This window comes from Rhinolophus sinicus, chromosome 5 (genome assembly GCF_057876585.1).
Source record: "Rhinolophus sinicus isolate RSI-liver-muscle chromosome 5, RSI-T2T, whole genome shotgun sequence".
NCBI classification, from domain to species: Eukaryota; Metazoa; Chordata; class Mammalia; order Chiroptera; family Rhinolophidae; genus Rhinolophus; species Rhinolophus sinicus.
Genome location: NC_142505.1, coordinates 79,030,549 through 79,048,843, shown reverse-complemented (window position 1 = coordinate 79,048,843; position 18,295 = coordinate 79,030,549). Strand labels below are relative to the sequence as shown.

Sequence of the window (18,295 nt, the reverse complement as noted above, 5' to 3'; positions counted from 1 at the left end):
CATGCTAGGGCTTATTTTCCGGTTAGGTCTTATTTTCAGGGAAACACAGTACATGGTCATGTGAAAACACCCTGGTTAGAGACACCTAGGGAACATTCCCACCCCTAAGAAAGGAAGATTCCTGAGCCCTAGGTTAGATAATTTGAGTAAGAATTTTGGAGGGTGCATTGAGGAATCTGCCACTAATTTAACTAGGATCTCTCTGACATTTGAGCACCACTTTAGACTTGAAGGTGTGCATGTTTCTTTTTAGAATGCATGGTCCACAGTTGTCTCCATTCAGCTTTCCAGCTTATATACTGAGCCCTTCTGCTTGAGGCCATTGGCACCTGGCAGCAAGGGAGGGAGGCATTTGGTGAGGGGGACTCTGGTGGTACACACTGGGAGAGATGCTAGAAACACTCTCTGTGTGCCTGACTGCTGTCCTGGCCTGTCCTGTGGGCATGGGGCCACCAGGTCCCTACTAGGTGCATACCAAGAGCCCAGGGATATGGAACACAGAGCTGTGCCAACCAGTAAAAGCAGGTGCCCACCCGTGAGGGCTCCTAAATGTAGTTCATTAGGACCTAATTCAGGAGCACTACTCACATTCATATATTTACCAGAGTAAAAGAACAGCACCCAGAAAGTTTGGTGTAAGCCAGACTTCGCTGCTACACGCTTGGATTTCCTAGTATGTTTTTAGCTCGCACAGTCTAAGTAATGCAGAGCTGCTTTGCTCAGGCTTTAGACTAATGAGTTTTGCACTCCAGGCATAGGAAGCCAAGAACTATGTCTCCCGAAACTCTACCATCTCTTTTTATAGCTACACTGTTACCTGACCCAGCTTTAATGATTCCCCAGCTCAGAACCGCTGACATACGTTGGTTGACTTTTCCCCCTTTCTTTTGTCGCCCCTGGTGGCCTTGCGAAAGGAGGAGGTTTTCCCAAGCGTAATTTGCTTCAAGAATTACCTTTGTGAGACAAACAGGGAATATCACACAAAAGGAAAAAGAAAGAAAACCATTAAAATGATCTGATCTCATCTGACCTTTATCAAGGTTTTGCCACCTAAAAAGATACATGCAAGCCCAAAAGAAAAATAGGAAAGAAGCATCAATTCCTACCCTCACTTTTCCTCCCTATGGCCTAGATCAAGTGGGAACTGGGCCCAAGATAACCTTCCAAATCATGGCAGAGCCTTATCAGGGTTTTTCTTATGGTTTGTGGTATATATAGTAATTTTTACAGATACATCTTCTGCCAGAAGTTAACAGTTTGACGGAGGTAACAAACAGAACATTAAATTCCTCAAACCAGCTCTTCCAGGGAACCCCAAGGCTATCTTGGGTGCAATTGGATGCACATTCCTGCAAGCAGGTGCTTCACCCAGGTGAGAAGACAGACAGGTGTCGCCATGTCCTCACTCCCTGGAGGACACTGTGTAGCACCCACTGATAAAGGATTGGGGAAACATGGACACCAATCCCTTAAGAGCCACATCTAGCCCCACATTCCCCATCTTTTTCTGACATTTTAGGGCCCCGATGGGACACACAAGACCTGGTATTCCCTGCCCTTTCTTCAACCTGCCCTCTCCCCAACCCACTCTGCAGGCATTGTCCATCTTCCTTCTTCTCGCGACGACCCCAGCTAGGACACAGGAACGAGACGTCATGTGATGACTATTTAAGGATGTCCCCTGATTACGCCAAAGTCCCAGCACCTGGCTAGGAAACAGGGCTCCAAGATGCCAACATAGTCAACTAAAAGGCTGAAAAAATTCAAACTAGCTATTTGAAATCACATAAATTAAAATGAGGCATGGTTTAATCATATATATATATATATATACACTGAACTTGTGTGAAATGTGCCTATGGCCAAAAATAATCTACCGTCTCTATTTTGTAAATAATAAAGTTAAACGTTACAAAGAAAAGTCATTTGTAGGATGTCTATGGGCCCCGTGGTTTTCAGGTGAACATCTTTCTCATTTCTGAAGTTATTACAGTGCCATGTGACAATCTGATAATGCAGGTGAATCCAACTAAGTGTTCCCCAGCACAGACAGGCCAACGTCCAGACTTGAAATGTACTTGTCTAAAAAAGATAAAAACTACCTTTGCTAAAATTTCAATAGGTGGGTTCTACGGCACGAGAATGATGATAAATCATGTTACACTAATAACCAGCATAATTAAAGCGGATGATTGCCATGCGGAAGCACATTAAAAGAACATTATCAAGCCATCTGATTTATAAATATTATGTTGAACATAGTCATGATGAGGGAAATTTTACTTCAAGAAACCCTTGTAATTGATCTTCTGCTGAACCAATACTCATCTCCTGGGTGACATTTCTCTCTAGGACTCCTGAATGAGACAGAATGTGCACATCAATTAACCAGGCACTGGCTATCAGGGAACATCTGCCCTGGAGAAGGAAGTGAGCTTCAGAAAAGACTCCCCTCTTTGCTCTCGTCATAGCAGTATAGCTGGGTGAGGGGTAAGATTTGGGGCTTAGGTGAGGGTGGTGGCAGTGACCTGGAAGAGACCCAAGTGAGTTCATTAACAGAGGATCTACGAAGACTCACTGTGCAGCCTCCAATTTAGTCCTCAAAGATCTAAGTGGCCTGTGGATGGCACACCACGGATAGAGAAGGTGTGGCCAACACTTGCTCCCTAACAGGGCACCTTTTAGATCATTTCAGGCTCTCAGGGAACAATTGCACAAGTTAATTATGTACTAGGCCACGAGGAAAATCTCAGTATGCTTTAGTTTATTACCATGGAGGCTATTATCTGTATACATACTGCAATGAAATTAGAACTTTTAAAAGCAGAAAAAAAGTCCTACATATCCGGCAACTAAATAACCTCAGAGTTAAAAATGAAAGCAAAAGGGAAACTATAAAATATTTAATAACTGTATATCAACGAAAAGGCTATGTGTCAAAATTTATGGGAACACAGACGCAGTACCTAGCAAGAAATGCACAGCTTTAAGTAAATTCATCAATATAAGAAATACTGAAAACAAATCATCTAAGCATAAAACTCAAGAAAATGGACTAAAGAGCAACAGAGCATATATCCAAGAGGGCTTTTTTTTTTATTCCTGAATGCTATTGAGACAGATTACTTTCTCCCCAGATTCGAAAAGCATAAAATTTGCATCCATATAGTTGGGGGTAGCTGTGCAGTCAAATTGTAACAAGATGGTATGTCAGTGTATTCGACTCTTCTCTTTTCCCACTAAACCTTCTAAATAGAAAAAGTTGAAGTCAGTAGGAAATAAGTTTGGTCCAGCAGCATCTCACAGAAAAATGCTCCAGAAAAATGTTACCTGGGTTCAATTAGCAGTTTCCATCCAAGATGTGGCTCAACTTTTGGCAAAAGTAATATTTTAAAGAAAGACCTGTGCCCACATAGAGCTGCCAGGTTAACATCTTGTACGTATTTTGTTTCCAGCTAGGACGAACCCTGAGGAGCCCTTTCATGAAATTTGTAGCCCATGCAGTTTCTTTTACAATCTTCTTGGGATTGTTAGTTGTGAATGCATCCGACCGCTTTGAAGGCGTCAAGACCCTGCCCAATGAAACCTTCACAGACTACCCAAAACAGATCTTCAGAGTGAAAACCACACAATTCTCCTGGACAGAAATGCTCATCATGAAGTGGGTGTTAGGTAAGCAAGTCACTCCGTCCTTTATTCTCTCCGCCCCTAATTATAATGGGACATTATACCACTCTGACTTCTGACCCTCTTCCTCTCGGGAACACTACTGCCAGACCAAATGGTGAGTTGGTGACCGACATGGAAGTCAAAGTCAACTTGTGTATGTGCTGGTGTGTAAGATGCACAGACCTCAAACAGAACCCCCAATTTTGAAAGGAGATGTTTGAGGGAAATTCATTACATACTTTTCATAATAATGCGTGTTGAAAGTGACTGTAAAGTGGCTTTGCGTGAAAAAACATATTATTTTGCTCACTCAAGTATAGTCTCCTGGAAGCCTTAGGAAATCAAGTCTGCTTCTGAAAAAGAGTATAAAATGGCATAGCTTAAAAGATGTTTTGTGTTATTAACGAATATAGGCATGCCTCGTTTTGTGCTCCCCTTTATTGCGCTTCCTAGATGTTGTGTTTTTACAAATTGAAAGCAAGGCCCTCCACCAGCAAAATCAGAACAACTCGTTCTATTGCTGTGGTCTGGAACGAAGCCCACGCTATCCGTGAGGTACACTTATACCGACACAGTAGCACTGTGATGATAAATACAAATCTAAAAACTTTGGGGAGCAACATTTTCTCATTACTTGTGTTAATAAACATGACGACGCTGTGACATTCCCCTCTGTGGTGATATTTTGTGCTGCCAAACTCTGCCACTAGAATTACCAAGGACATTGTTCCCATTCCTCATTGACTAGCTAAGAAAGGCTATCTCACTTTTGCCCAACTCATAAGAACAATTACTATAATAGTAGGACATAAGCAAGATAAACTAAACCTGGCAATGGCTAAAATTGTACACAGAAAAATGCTGTATAGATTTTTCTAACAATGAAAACTGTAAAATTAGTTTTTGGAAAAAAATCACAGACTCCGTAGGAAAAATATTTCCATTGCAAAAGCTATAGTCAGTGATATTGTATATAACCAAAACCTTACCAATAAATTATAAGATTTATATCAAAGAGATTTGAATTTGATGGGAATGTTGTGAATAAAACTGAAGATAGAAAAGATTGAAAAAAAAAGTATGCACTATCAAGAGTAGGTCAATTAATTAAATTTTCCTAATGACATTCACCCTAGAATTGCTTTCCTGACAAAAATTCAATATTGGTGCAATTTTCACTATGTTTATGTTCACAAACATTGAATCCAAATGTAGCCAGAGCCAAAGTGTCTGTGCCATCAATCAATCAATCACAAAAGAACAAATACTTGAGAAGACAGCCCCACACTTGACCTGTGCTAACTGAATGACACAGCCTAAGGGAGCCACAAGAGTTGAACCATCACAGAGTAGCCTATAGATGCCCAAGCAGACAATTCAGAATACGGTCTCAAAGCTGGATCTCTCGATGGACACAGGGAGAGAAGAAGAATTTGATCCCTTAAAGGGCAGAGGCAGAAAAGTACACGATGCTTCCCAGGGGCTTTTAATCAACAGGCAAGTCTATAACCAAAGGCTCATTTAGCGCAGTCAACTGGCACTAAAGTTGGAAAGGGCCATTAAAGCCTGTGGCAGACTGAGTTGTGTGGCCTCGCTGTCACAATTCAGTCTACGCCAATTCTCCCTAGTATACTCCCCGTGGTTTAACTAAATTAAGCACTGTAACACTAGGCACTTGGCAAAGGACTGCATGTTTATGTCCCAAAAAATTCATACGTTAAACCCTAATCCCAAGGCGATGATGGTATTAGGATGTAGAGCCTTTGGGGCGATTAAATCATGAGGGTGGAGCCCTCACAAATAGGATTAGTGACCTTATAAAAGATATCCAAGAGAGCTCTCTCACCCTCCCAAGCCTCCAGAACTGTGAAAAATAAATTTCTGTTGTTTATAAATCACTTAGTCTGTGGTATTCTATTATAGCAATCGAAATGGACTAAGACACCGTTTTAATAAAAACAAAAACTCACATGTTGGGTTTATGGATAAAGCATAAAGTATTAATGGCACCAATCACTCACAGATCCGTTTCCCGATTAGGACCCCAGGTGGAAGACTCTGGGGAGTGCCAGCATCCCTCCCCTTAAGTGGATAGGCTGCCATAGGTTAACAGTGCCCACTGAACCATAACTTCCTCCAGAGTCTGCATACTTCTCTTCCTATGTGTAAGAGCATCATCCCAATAAAAGGGATGCATCTCCAGCTACAGAGGTTCCCACTTTTATAGCTTGGTCCCAGCTTCTGCCCATCAAAGCTGAGCTGAGTTTTCAAGACTATTATATCAGAAGTATTGTAGAGGGGAGGACTTATTTCTCATTACCTACTTCCTGTTAACATTTCAGACAAAAGAAAGATTCTACTTTTTCTTACACAGATAATTTTTTCAAACTTTCTATTATATATAATTTTAAGAATATCAAAAGTGCAATGAACGCCATCGACTGATCTCTCGTCAACAATTACCATGTCCTGGCCAATCTTTGTTTCATCTTCACTTTCCCTACTTCCCTTCTCCCAACCCTGTAGTTTGTGAAGCAAATTCCAGGTGTCACAAAATTTCACCTATAAACATTGTTGTGTGTCAGTCACCGAAAAATAAGTTCTCTTTTTCTTTTTTTAATCTTTCTCTCTGTGCTTCAAGTTCACTGATATTTTTCTGCATTACCTGTGATTTTAATCCCCAACCAGTGAATTTTTCATTTCAAATATATTTTTCAATCCTGTAAATTCCATTTGGTTTTCTTTTATAGCTTTCATTTCCTTCCTTGTGATGTTTGTATTTTCCTTTAAATCCTTGAACATATTGTGCACATTTGTAATAATTGTTATAAAATCCCTGACTCTTACTCCCATCATCTCTGTCATTTCTAGATTAATTTCTACTGATGAATCTTTCTCCTGACTGGATCACATTTTCTTGCATCTTGATGTGAATTTTTGATTGGATGATGTTACATTATTGAGCATCTGGTTTGTCTTCCTTTAAAGAGTTTTTGGCTTTATTCTGACAGGCTGTTCAATTACTGGCAGATAAGTTTGGTCTTTCCCAAGCTTTCTTAGAGCGGATCTGAAGCCTCAACATAAGGATTGTTTATCTCTAGAGACACACATCCTGGGTCACTACTAAATGCCCTGGGTAATCAATAAGGACTCTCAACTCTATGTGGTCAGAGCTCCAACAGCTCTTCACTCTGAGTGAGCCTGAGCTCTGGAAACCGTTCAGCTTGCAGCTCTAGCTGTGGTTTGTGGAGTTTTACTCTACGCATTCATGATTTAGTATTCAGGAAACATTCAAAAGGACCCCATATAAATTTCTGGGCTTTGTGTGTGTTTATTTGTGCTTGGTTTTGTGTTTGGTTTTTATTTTGCATAGTACCTTTCTCTCTGGAATTCTGCCATACAACACCTAATCACCTAATCTTCCTAAATTCTAACCTCTGGATCTTCTACTCATTGGGACTGCCTTCTATGTTTCTGGGATCCCTCTGTAGACTGGAATGTGCCTCCAAAAAGAAAAACAGGGTGACTGTATGGCTTACCTTGCCTGTTTACTCTACTTAAGGATCACAGTGCTGCAGTGTTTCCAACGTCTGAAGACAGAGTCTTGCTTTCATTTTTCAGTTTGTTACTCCATCATGGCTGGTAACAGAAAGCAGGGACTTTTTCTAAAACAGAACCACAGCACAAAAGGAAATTAGTAACAATAAATAAATTTGTTTTCATATGTGTAAATGCACCCAAGATTATAAACTCTTTCAGGATAATGCTAAGACTAAGGTCCAGAATCACACATCTAGGACCAATACATCTAGGTTGGCCCAAGAATAAAACTGTAAAATCATATGGGCTGAGTTCATCACCTAATTTGTTCTTTGGATAGTTCCTTCATTTCTTTAGCTAAGATTTCCAAGCAGACTACTCCAACCAACTTGCCAAATTTTCTCCCAGCAAGTCGCACCATGTTTCCGCGGTGCTTCTCCCCTTAGGAGTATCTACTGCCCGGGGGAAACCAGTCTCCCCGGCACGGCCTGAGAGAGGGCCTTCATGGTCTCCTGGGCCTTCCCTCTCCTTCCCATCTGCAGCCCCACACACCCCGACCCTTGAGCCATACTGAGCCTCTTGCGGTTCCCTCCCTTCCATGGCCATGACCTGGAACACCTTACCCGGCCCTCCACCTTCACCTGCCTAACGCCTGGTTCCTCATGCCAAGTGTCACCTGCTCCATGAATTCACTCCTCCGTTCAGTCAACAGATGCACACTGTACCAGACCCACTGCTGAGTCAAATAATGCTGACTGCTCTTACCCGTGACTCCACAGTCCCCTGGACATTTTTCATTCCCTCATCTGTCACACTGTAGCACTAGTGTTTGTAGGTACATCTGTGTCCAGCGCTAGACTGAGCCTGCTAGGGAAGGGATGTCCTCCTCCTGGTTGTTGCACCCCCAGAATGGTGTCTGGCATGGAACTGGTGCTCAACAAGCCCTGCTAAGTGGGTGAGCTCCTGACCAGCCAGTGAGCTTGTGCCTCATAGAGGGCACGGGGGCGGGCACGAGGCCTGAACTGCCTGGGTGACTTTGGACCACATACTTGCCATCTGTATACATGAGTTTTTTCATCTGTAAAAGGGGATCATTACAGTAGCTACCTGTCAGGCTGTCAGGGAGGTTCACAGTTAGCAAGGTGCTCAGCACAGGCCTGGCACCGAGCAGGTGCTCACTTCTTGTTAGCTACTAAAATCGGAGAACGAGGAGCTTTGTTACGAAATTCTGGAATCTTTAATACCATCTCTCCTCCTAGAAAACAAATGAATCCTGAATGTGCCTAAGGCCAAGGTCTGTTGCAAAGAACCTGCCACTGAGATAGTATCCAGATGTTAGGGCTGAGGCTTGACAACTTCTCGGCATATTCTCACCTCCTGTGAGTTCACAGAACACCCACCTCCTGACCCAATGACGAGAAGCTGACCTGAAAGAACAGACAGGCCTTCCAGGAGGCGTTTAGGAAGAAGTCTGCTCTGCTGGGGCCCGGGGACAGTGGAGAGGAAGCCCTGGGGACCATGGCCATTGATGGAATGTGCATATTTCAGTCTCCCCCACCCACAATTTTGAAGGGAGTTCTTTCCGAATAGCATCCGAGGCAGGGACTGGAGTGAACCACCTTTGGAACTACCGAGCTCCATCTCAGCAGCCTGAGGCTATTATTCCGAACCTGCCCAAATGAAGCTCCTCATTCCCCCCCAAGGCTTCCCAGTATAACCAGCCTGTTCCTCTGCCAGCCACCCTCCTTAATTGTCAGTGACCTTGTTGTCTGGGCACCAGGCATCCCTGAGTGGGATTCTGCCTGAAGGAGACTCCGGTAACCAGCAAGCATCCTTATCCCCTAAGCCCTTGGGCTCTAAACACTCCTCTGATTGACATGCTGGAGGCAAGAGATCATGCGGCTCAGCTTGGATATAAAATGCTGAGCTACCCTCAGCACCTTGGAAACAGAGGGCCTAATTTTACTCCCTAAAGTACTTAATTTCACACATTTCTTTTTTCATTAAGCATTCCTGCAGCTCAAACCCTTAGTTCCATGCTACTTTCACTAATGGCCTTGGAGTAATTTAAATTAGTCTGGGTGAGTTAAGATTCAAATCTAGGAAGACTGATGTGGGTATTTGACCGTGGAGTAAATGATTTGTTTTGTCCAATAAGGAGCTACTCTATGGGTCAGAGGTGTCAGTTTTCTGAAAATAATTTGCATTTCAGATTTGCAGAGCTTTTAACACTTGAAAGTATCCCCCAAAATCCCAAGAAAATCAAGGGACTTATCCGAGGTCAGTACCCAGTATGTGGCCAGGCTAGAATTTGACCCCAGAATTTGAAGTCAGTGATAACCCTAAGGGATGGCCTCTGATTCTCCTATTGCCCAGCTAAAAAAATATGCCCAGTTCCACTAAGACGTTAGAAAGTTTAATTTGGGGGTAAAGGAAAGCAACAATCATTACTTTTTCCAGTCTGTAATAGTTTTTCTACTAATATTTTTTAATTATCTATTTGAACAGGCACAGATGAAAGTACATTTCAGTGTTAAGAAAACTGTTACTTCACTGAATTACCACACAAATTTTGAAAGGGTAAGCCTGAGAAGTAAGGCTTTGATAAGGAAAAAAAAAAAACCCAAGGGGGCAGGGGTGTCTTATAAACAGTCCTACAATGTTTTGGGATACTTCCTGCGTGGGGACTCCAATCGGACACAGACACACAGATCTTAGAATCTATTTCATCAAACCAAGCCACAACTTCTCCAAACAGCAGCTCTCAAATTACTGTTGTCCTCTGAAAAACATTTAGTTTCAAATCCTTTTATTTGATGGATCGTTTTCACCAGAAAAGGAAAAACTAATGAAAAAAGTCCCTGGGCCGAGTCCCAGAGGAGTGGAGATGACCAGGTCATCAGTCAAATTCCACCAGATGTGGCCCTGTGACCGAGTCAGCCAGGCTTCAGCCCCCGTGACCATTTGTCTGCTTCTCATGTCATCCTTAACTCCAGGCATTTTAGGGAGCTTGACGCTCAGAGATAATATGGTCATCTGCCAGCGTGCTTAGGTTTGAGGTGTGGAGAAGACATTCACCCGTGGGACAGTCACAAGGAAATAAAGGCCAAAGCTCCCGGGGGGTGGATGCGCTTAGTCAAGGACAGAGGGAAGAATGAGAATGGCTGAAATCTTGGAGAGCAGCAGCCTTTAAGGGATGCACGTTGGGTGAGGAACAGCCAAGAATGTGGGGGAGGAGCAGTGGGAAAGGCAGGAGGCACCTGGGAAGGCAGACGTGTCTGATGCACGGGAGCAGGGGACACCACGAGAGGCCAGCAGCATTACATTTGGGGAGTGTGTGGTCAGTGAGCTCAGACTGTTTCACTAACTGACGAGTTAGTCATTCTTTTACCACATTAACCTCCTAAGTATGCCAGTGCAGGAGCTGGGCACATTATAACTCTCTGTGTCTAATGAAACATTCGCTGTAAAACCACGATAATAATAGAAAGTACTTCATAAGGCTGTTGCAAAGATTTAGGGGGTGGGGGAAATATATAAATATATAAATATAAATATATATACATATATATATAAGTGTCTAGAATAACATATTAAGTGCTGAAAATGTTACTCAATAATTAACTTTTAAAAATCTAAACCAATTTCGTTTTAATAATCAGTGAAGATAAAGGTAAAATAGTACTTACTATTCAATAGAAATACAGTGCAAGCCACATCACAACCCACATATTTAATTTTAAATTTTCTAGTAGCCATATTATAAAAACATAAGGCAAAACTGATTAAGAATATATTTGAATTAACCCAATATATCTAAATTATCATTTCAACATGTGATTAATATAAAAGTTGAGATGTTTTATATTTTTTTTTGTACTAAGTCTTTGAAACCTGGTGTGTATTTTACATTTACACAGCACCTCTCAATTCAACTGGCCACATTTCAAGTGCTCAGTACCCACGTGTTACTATCACACGGGCCAGGAAATGGGTACAGGGACACACACCAAATTATTAGGCTGAGCTACCTTACAAGGCTGGCTCAGAGGTGGGGTGGGGGAACCGGTACCATTTCGTTTACAAACCTCTACCTTGTTGTACATGTAACAATGAGGACCTATGTCTTTAAAATCCAGTCAGTTATAAAAAGTTATTTTCAAAAAGTATAAGAGAGTAAGTAAAAAACTAACGCAAAACGAACGCTCACCAAAACACTCAGAAATATAGGGGAAAGCTTTCTAAGCTGGGAGTTAGGAGAACTGGGTCCTAAGTCTTATGGAAAGCCCACCTGGACCTCAGCTTCCTTACATTTACCTTAGAAATGGATGATTCCCTCAGACCTCCCCGTTCTTCAAACTGCATAATGTCAGTCTCTATGTTCCTCCTGCACTGCCTCAGAATCTACCAGCGGACGAGAAGGCGCTCCGCACTTCTGGAGATGGTTTATCCCGAAGCAGAGGCACCGGTGAAAGTCTTCTCGCAGTCTGAGTATTTGCTGCTTCGCAACCTGCCTGAGAAGCTGTTTCCGTTTGCTCCTGGCTACCAACATCCTCACCTCCGCAGAGTTTCCATTTACATCTGTACCCCGGTTCCCGCGGTGCCCCCTGTAATCACCAACGCCCAGGAAACTGTAAAATGAGCCTGACCTTCTCCCTCTCCCACAGGAATGATTTGGTCCGAATGCAAGGAAATCTGGGAGGAAGGGCCGAGGGAGTATGTACTGCACCTGTGGAACCTTCTGGATTTCGGGATGCTGTCCATCTTCGTGGCCTCCTTCACCGCGAGGCTCATGGCCTTCCTGAAGGCCAGCGAAGCCCAACTGTACGTGGACCAGCACGTGCCGGAGGACACACTGAACAACGTGTCTCTCCCGCCGGAAGTGGCATATTTCACCTACGGTGAGTGGGCCCTAGTCCTCCGCGCCCCGCCCCAGGCACTTCCGGGGCGTGGCTTACCTGGGCTGGTCCCGCAGCCTGTGGCCTGTAACCGGGAGGACGTTGGGAATGTAGAACATAGGAGGACACAGTCCTCCGCCTCAAAAGGAAGTCCTGGTCTCTACGATGCCACCAGATGAATAGAGCGTGGAATTAGTGACTGTAAGAAATGCATCTTTTTGTATGAGAAAGGATGGATTTGTTTAGGAAAGGCTCTTGGGGCGTTTCTGTGGGATTTTTCTTTTCTTTTTTTAAAGAAAGATCTCGTTTCTGATGTGGATCCAGGAGCTTTCCCTTCTATGTTGGATCCCTGTGTTAAGTGCAAAGATGAGTCCTGGTTTCCCAGTTTAAAATTATGTCCTCATAGCAAGGCAGTGCTTTAATTGATACCGTAATTCTTTCAAACCACGAAGCCATACAGTGTGAAGTACTAGATTGAAATTTTAGGAATAATAAGAGTTTTAGCATCCATTTATTCAGGACCTACCAAGTGCCAGGAATTCTATAGACATTTTACACCATAAATTGCAATCATTGCAATAGCCCTGCAAAAAGGTTCTTTCTAATCCCTATTTTGTAGATGAACAAACAGGTTTTCATGGCAGGGCTCACAGTGTTCCCAGAAATACAGGATTGCCTTGGATTGCAAGGGATCCTGGCCCAACGTGAGTTGAAAACCATGCAGAAGGCATAGTAGTTATGTTCCCAGGCTTTGGAGTCAGGGAGACCTGGATTCAAATCCTACTTCTGTAGCTTACTGTGGGACCTTGTTTACTTAACTTTTCTGGGCATCCATTTTCTTATATGTAAAACTGGGATAATATATATGTCAGAAAGTTTGTTTTAAGGATTAAATAAGATATTGCATATGAAGAATGTTGCACTGTGTTCTGAAAATACTAAACAGTCACTAAGTAGTAACAGTTATCATGCTACCTCCTTGCTCAAACACTGTACTTTCTGTACTAGAAAAGAAAGATGAGTGGAGAGAAGAAACAGTAGATATATTTTGTTGTTATCAGTAAATTAGCTGGAAATTTCATAGGCACTCACTAATGATAGTGAGTTTGAATGAAGGGTTTGAATGTCAAATGTCCCTGTTAGATGAAGCCACAATGGCTCCTATGACCACAGAATCTTCATGATCAGGTACAGCAATGATCTGCAGAGGGTTGGCCACTTACAGCAATAATTGAATTGCTGCCCATATTCCATGTACCTTGTGTTATGCGGATTATGTTACCTATAAATGTGGTAGGGAAACCTCCATTGAGAAATGGAGTCTTGTAGTATTATAAATCATCCATTCTTCACTTGTTAGTTAGCGAATTCAGACGTTTTAAAAGCAAAACGCTCATGGTACATGTTGCCCTCTGTGCTGCTCAGGGTTCATCAAGGAAAGATGAGAGATACTGTATTGGATACTTTTTCTTAATTCCATGCTTCGGGCTTCGGTATTGTCCACTTGTGACTTCTATTCCTTTTATGGATTCTATTAAAGTCTCACCCAATGTAAAGTATTGCACATTAGTGCCCTTGTTTTTGTGGTTCACCCTTGGAAAGCTTTTGGACCACTATGTTCATTTGTACTTTGATTGTGGAGGGAGAGAGCCCTCTTGTGGTCAGCCAGACAGTGGTCCCTTCCAACCTCTACAGCACCAAGTTGGCAGAGATTTTCAGGTTGTGCTAGGGCAAATTTTCTCATAGAAACAGCTCCAAGAAGGAAATCTCTTGTTCTGAGTAATCACAGCACGGTTTGCTTTTACTATTCTTACAAACCAGTCTAAGTAGAATATTTTTCCCTAAAAAGTCCTGTCCTGGTCACCAGGGTATGACAACAGCTAAATTTTTCTTAATAGATTATAGGAGTGCCTTTTATTATTTTAGCTGCAGTTTAAGATGGTAAATTATAGGGGGAAGAAAAACATTCCCTTTGGTGTCTGTTTGAATAGGCTAAGTTCTACTTCATGTTATCCAAATGTTATTTAGCCATAGAGGGTGACAGATATATTGGAAAACATAATTTAGTCTCCTTATTTGTCTTTCAGAGACTTCTGAGTTATGACCTTGATGAGAACATAGAGTCTATAATTTTATTATATTTCCAAATGTAATTTAGATACTACATGAAACTTTGTGACAAATAGAAGCCTGGCTTCCCTTACTAAATATTTCTTACTGTTCTTTATTATTATAATTGTTTAACAGATCTAGCTCTGCAAATAACAAAATTCTCCCTCTTTCATCTCCCTTGCGGTGCCAAGAATTGCTATGTAATATCCTTACTATCTGCATTTACCTGGCTCTGGAAAGGACCCCATACCCCAAATCTAATCTTTAAAAATGGCAATAATAGTATCTACTCTACAGGGCTGTTGTGAAAATTACAGCTCATGTAAATGTAAGGGCTAACTGTGGTTTCTCAATTTAAGTTTCACTTAGCATTTCTCAACAGGGACGCCATTGGCTTTTTCAGCAAGGCAATTTTCATGGATTACAGGATATTATCATCCAAATAATACTCCTACCCAGTGATTGTGACAACCACAGACACTCCCACACAGTTCTCCAGGAGGAAGGTGCTGCCCTCATCTGAGAATTACTGCATGTCTTGACACATAATAGGTAGCTTATTAGAGAGAGGTGCTGCTCCTTGCACTATTAAAACTGTAACAGGAACACTTTGCAGCTTTGGTCTGCTGCAAGAATATACCCCAGGCAGCTCAGACTCTTACCAGTGCTCATAAGAAGCATCTCCCCAGCCCGGGACAGGTCCCAGGACTCTTGCCACCTGGAACAGGGCTGTCATATCCTAGCAAACTTGGGTGACTGGTCACCACTTTAGGGGCCTTAGCTTAGTCAACTCTCACGGACACACACTGCCTGAGGAACAAAACCCAGGAGCATTTTCTCAGACAAGATCCTTCAGATTGCTGGCCCCCATATGAGCTTACTTGATCTGATTGGTGGCTAGTCTAAATGTGTGGTTTGGTTTGATTGTCGTTTAACAAACATTTATCAGCACCTGCTGTGTGCCAGACCCATTTCCCAGGAATCCCTGAGTGACCTGGAATTCATTTTCCAGCAAAGCACTTTGCATATATGATTTCATTTCATCCTCACCATAGCTCTGTAAGATTGGTGATATTGTATCCAATTTACAGATGGAGCAAATGAGGCTCAAAAACATTAATTGGGGGTGGCCAGTTAGCTCAGTTGGTTAGAGTGTGGTGCTGATAACACCAAGGTTGCCAGTTCGATCCCCGCATGGACCACTGTGAGCTGTGCCCTCCTATAAAAATAAAAAATAAAAAAGTTAATTGACTTGCTCAGAGTCATGGAGCCAGTGTATAGAAAGGCCATTTCAACTGCAGGTCTGTCTGACTCTGATCCCATGCTCCTCCCCACCACCTCCTCGTAAATGAGAAGCCCCTGTTCATGGAGCTCTAACACTGGTAAGGAAGACAGAATAGCAAGCAGCATGGTAAGTGCCATAACAGGGATACACAGGACGCTGTGGAAGCAGAGAAGGGAACAGGGGAGCTGCCCCAGCCCTTGGGGGTCACATAAGTCTTCCTGAAATTGATGACAGCTGAGCAGTCTTGAAGAATGAATCAGAAGGAAGCAGACCTTGAAGTGAGGAAAGAGTGTTCCAGGCAGATGGTCCAGCACATTCCAAGACGGAGGGTGGCACCTTCAGCTTATTGGGATTAATTTCAAGACAAGGGAGGAATGGCAAGTGATGAATTTAGAGACCTCTAAAGATGCCTAACTGGGTTTTCTTCCAGAGCAAATCCTGTCCCCAGTGAGTAATCCAGATTGTTTTCTTTTAGCCAGGGACAAGTGGTGGCCTTCAGACCCTCAGATCATATCAGAAGGGCTGTATGCGATAGCTGTCGTGCTGAGTTTCTCTCGAATCGCATACATCCTGCCGGCCAACGAGAGTTTTGGGCCCCTGCAGATCTCCCTGGGGAGAACGGTGAAAGATATCTTCAAGTTCATGGTCATTTTCATCATGGTATTCGTGGCCTTCATGATTGGAATGTTCAATCTGTACTCCTACTACCGAGGTGCAAAGTACAACCCAGCGTTTACAACGTGAGTATCCCAGGGCCCCCTTGAGGGTTTCTATGGGCTTCCCGGGGGTTCTTGGGAGTTTCTTGCAGAGACTCAGGTTCCCTTGGTATTTCTAAAGGTTAAAGACAACATTATTCAAGGGTGGTTTGGAGTTTGGGTTCCGAAGTTGGAAGAAGAGCTGGGTTCAATCCTCATTTTGCCACTGACATGCTGTGTGGCCATGAGCATGTTCCTTAATTTCTCTGAGCCTTAATTGCCTCATCTTTAAAGTAAGGATAACAACAGTACCTTCTTTTTTCTTTTCTTTTTCTTCTTTTATTAGTTTCAGGTGTACAAAACAATGTAATAGACATTTACCCCCCTCACAGAGTGATAACCCCCTCCCCCCATCTACTACCCCTCTGACATCATATATAGCTGTTACAGTTCCACCAACTCTAGTCCTTACAACAGGGACAGTGTGAGGATTTAATGAGCCGATATAGCTCACACACAGTAAATGCTCAATACATGGAAAGAACTATTATCACCACTATCATCACTGGCATAGCCCGCGTTACCTAGAATGCAAAGCTCTGGGCAACTCTTGCATGCCAACACTTTAATGGCGCAAGGGAGTTGCAACGCAAATAAAAGAAGAGTAAAGGAAAAAGGAAAGAGCAGTGTGGAGGAGGGAAAGCACATACAGGTTGCTGACCTAGCCCCCATCTACCAAAACATACAACTTGGACGTGACGGACTTCTCCAGGGAGACTGTGGAAATAGCACATCTCAGAATAGCCCATCAGGATGAGCAATCGAGAATTAATCAGCCAGATCTTTCCCATCTGCCGTCATTCATGAGTCAGATTCACTCCCCAGGACATTAAGTCGCCTGCATTTCCAGGGCAGCCCCGTGGAAGCCATATCCACACAGCATGGGAGGTAGGTCTGCGAGTGGGTACAGGGCAGTAGCTCTCCGTGCCTGAGTGGGCAAGCCAGCGTCTGTGCATGGGCACCGAGCAAGTCCGCAGCTTCGGCAGCAGCAGGGAAGGCCCAGGCAAGGGAGGTGAGGGGCGTGTGACACAGACAGGAGGCACTGTCAGGCCGACTCACAGCCGGCTCCCGGAGTAGCTGCTGCAGGCAGAGCAGGACAGTGGCATAGCCTACCCACAGACGTGGTGCCGGAGCTCACTGAGCCTGTGTCCAGGGAGCCCCGGAGCCCCTGCCCTCTGTGGAGATGCCCGGCAGTCTCCTGAAGAGCCATGAGTAGCACCGAGCAGTGGTCTAGTAGAAGAAGCTGGCAGACCTGAGTTTACATCCTGACACAGGATGACCTTACTGATGACCAAGTCACTGGATTTATCCAAGCCTCTGTGTCCTCACAGGTAAAATATAAGTAGGACTTCCCACCTTGCTCATAAATACCTTCTCGAATCCATGAGGGAGTTATATAAACTCCCTGCAGCACAGAAGGGCTCCCAGTCTAGGCCCTACCCCAGGCCCTCCTAGTCCAGGACTTCCCCCGCCTCCATCCAGCTCCTGCTCAGAATCTCAGGGGAAACACAGGTCTCCAGCCATAGGCACAGTAGCGGGGACCAACAGAGCTAAGCACTTCCTACCACTTGTCCCCAGGAACCCCTCTATGGCCTGGAATTTGTCTTCCAGCCAGTGAAAATGGCTGAGCCTCAGCCACGCAGGCTCCCGAGCAGTTCCCACCTTGCAGCAGGGCCTCACCTTACCCTTCTTCTGGGGAAATCAGCCATCAAGGGAAGATACGTGTCTCTAAGAATCAAGTGCAGGGAGCCCTGTGCTCCTCAGCTCAGAACCAAGGACAGCGGAGCCCCACCCATGTGGAATTACCAGGAAGCGTGGGACCCTGGGCTGCTGCACCACAGAAGCTGTCCTCTGGGGCAAAGAAGTAGTGTCTGTTCACAGAGGACAGATGCCCAGCCCAGAGCTGAGAGATGCATCTGAGGCACGCCTGGCTCTGCCCCTCAGCCCACAGCACCCCACGCCTCAGACAGCCCAGGTTTCAGTCTGAGCTCTCCTCTTAATGGCTGTGTGGCCTTGGGCAACTACTTAAACCCCCT

General features: G+C 43.8%; 1 protein-coding gene across 3 annotated transcripts in view; it reads left to right on the top strand.

The window, feature by feature from the left end:
• The window catches only part of TRPC7 (transient receptor potential cation channel subfamily C member 7), a 126,927-nt gene that overhangs the window by 79,318 nt on the left and 29,314 nt on the right, over positions 1 to 18,295 (top strand). For all 3 annotated transcript variants that reach the window (XM_074313552.2, XM_074313551.2, XM_019740210.3), the window contains 3 exons: positions 3,456 to 3,672; positions 11,877 to 12,110; positions 15,980 to 16,244. In XM_074313552.2, coding sequence (XP_074169653.1) covers positions 3,456 to 3,672; positions 11,877 to 12,110; positions 15,980 to 16,244 — 716 coding nt within the window. The remainder of the gene's footprint in view (positions 1 to 3,455; positions 3,673 to 11,876; positions 12,111 to 15,979; positions 16,245 to 18,295) is intronic.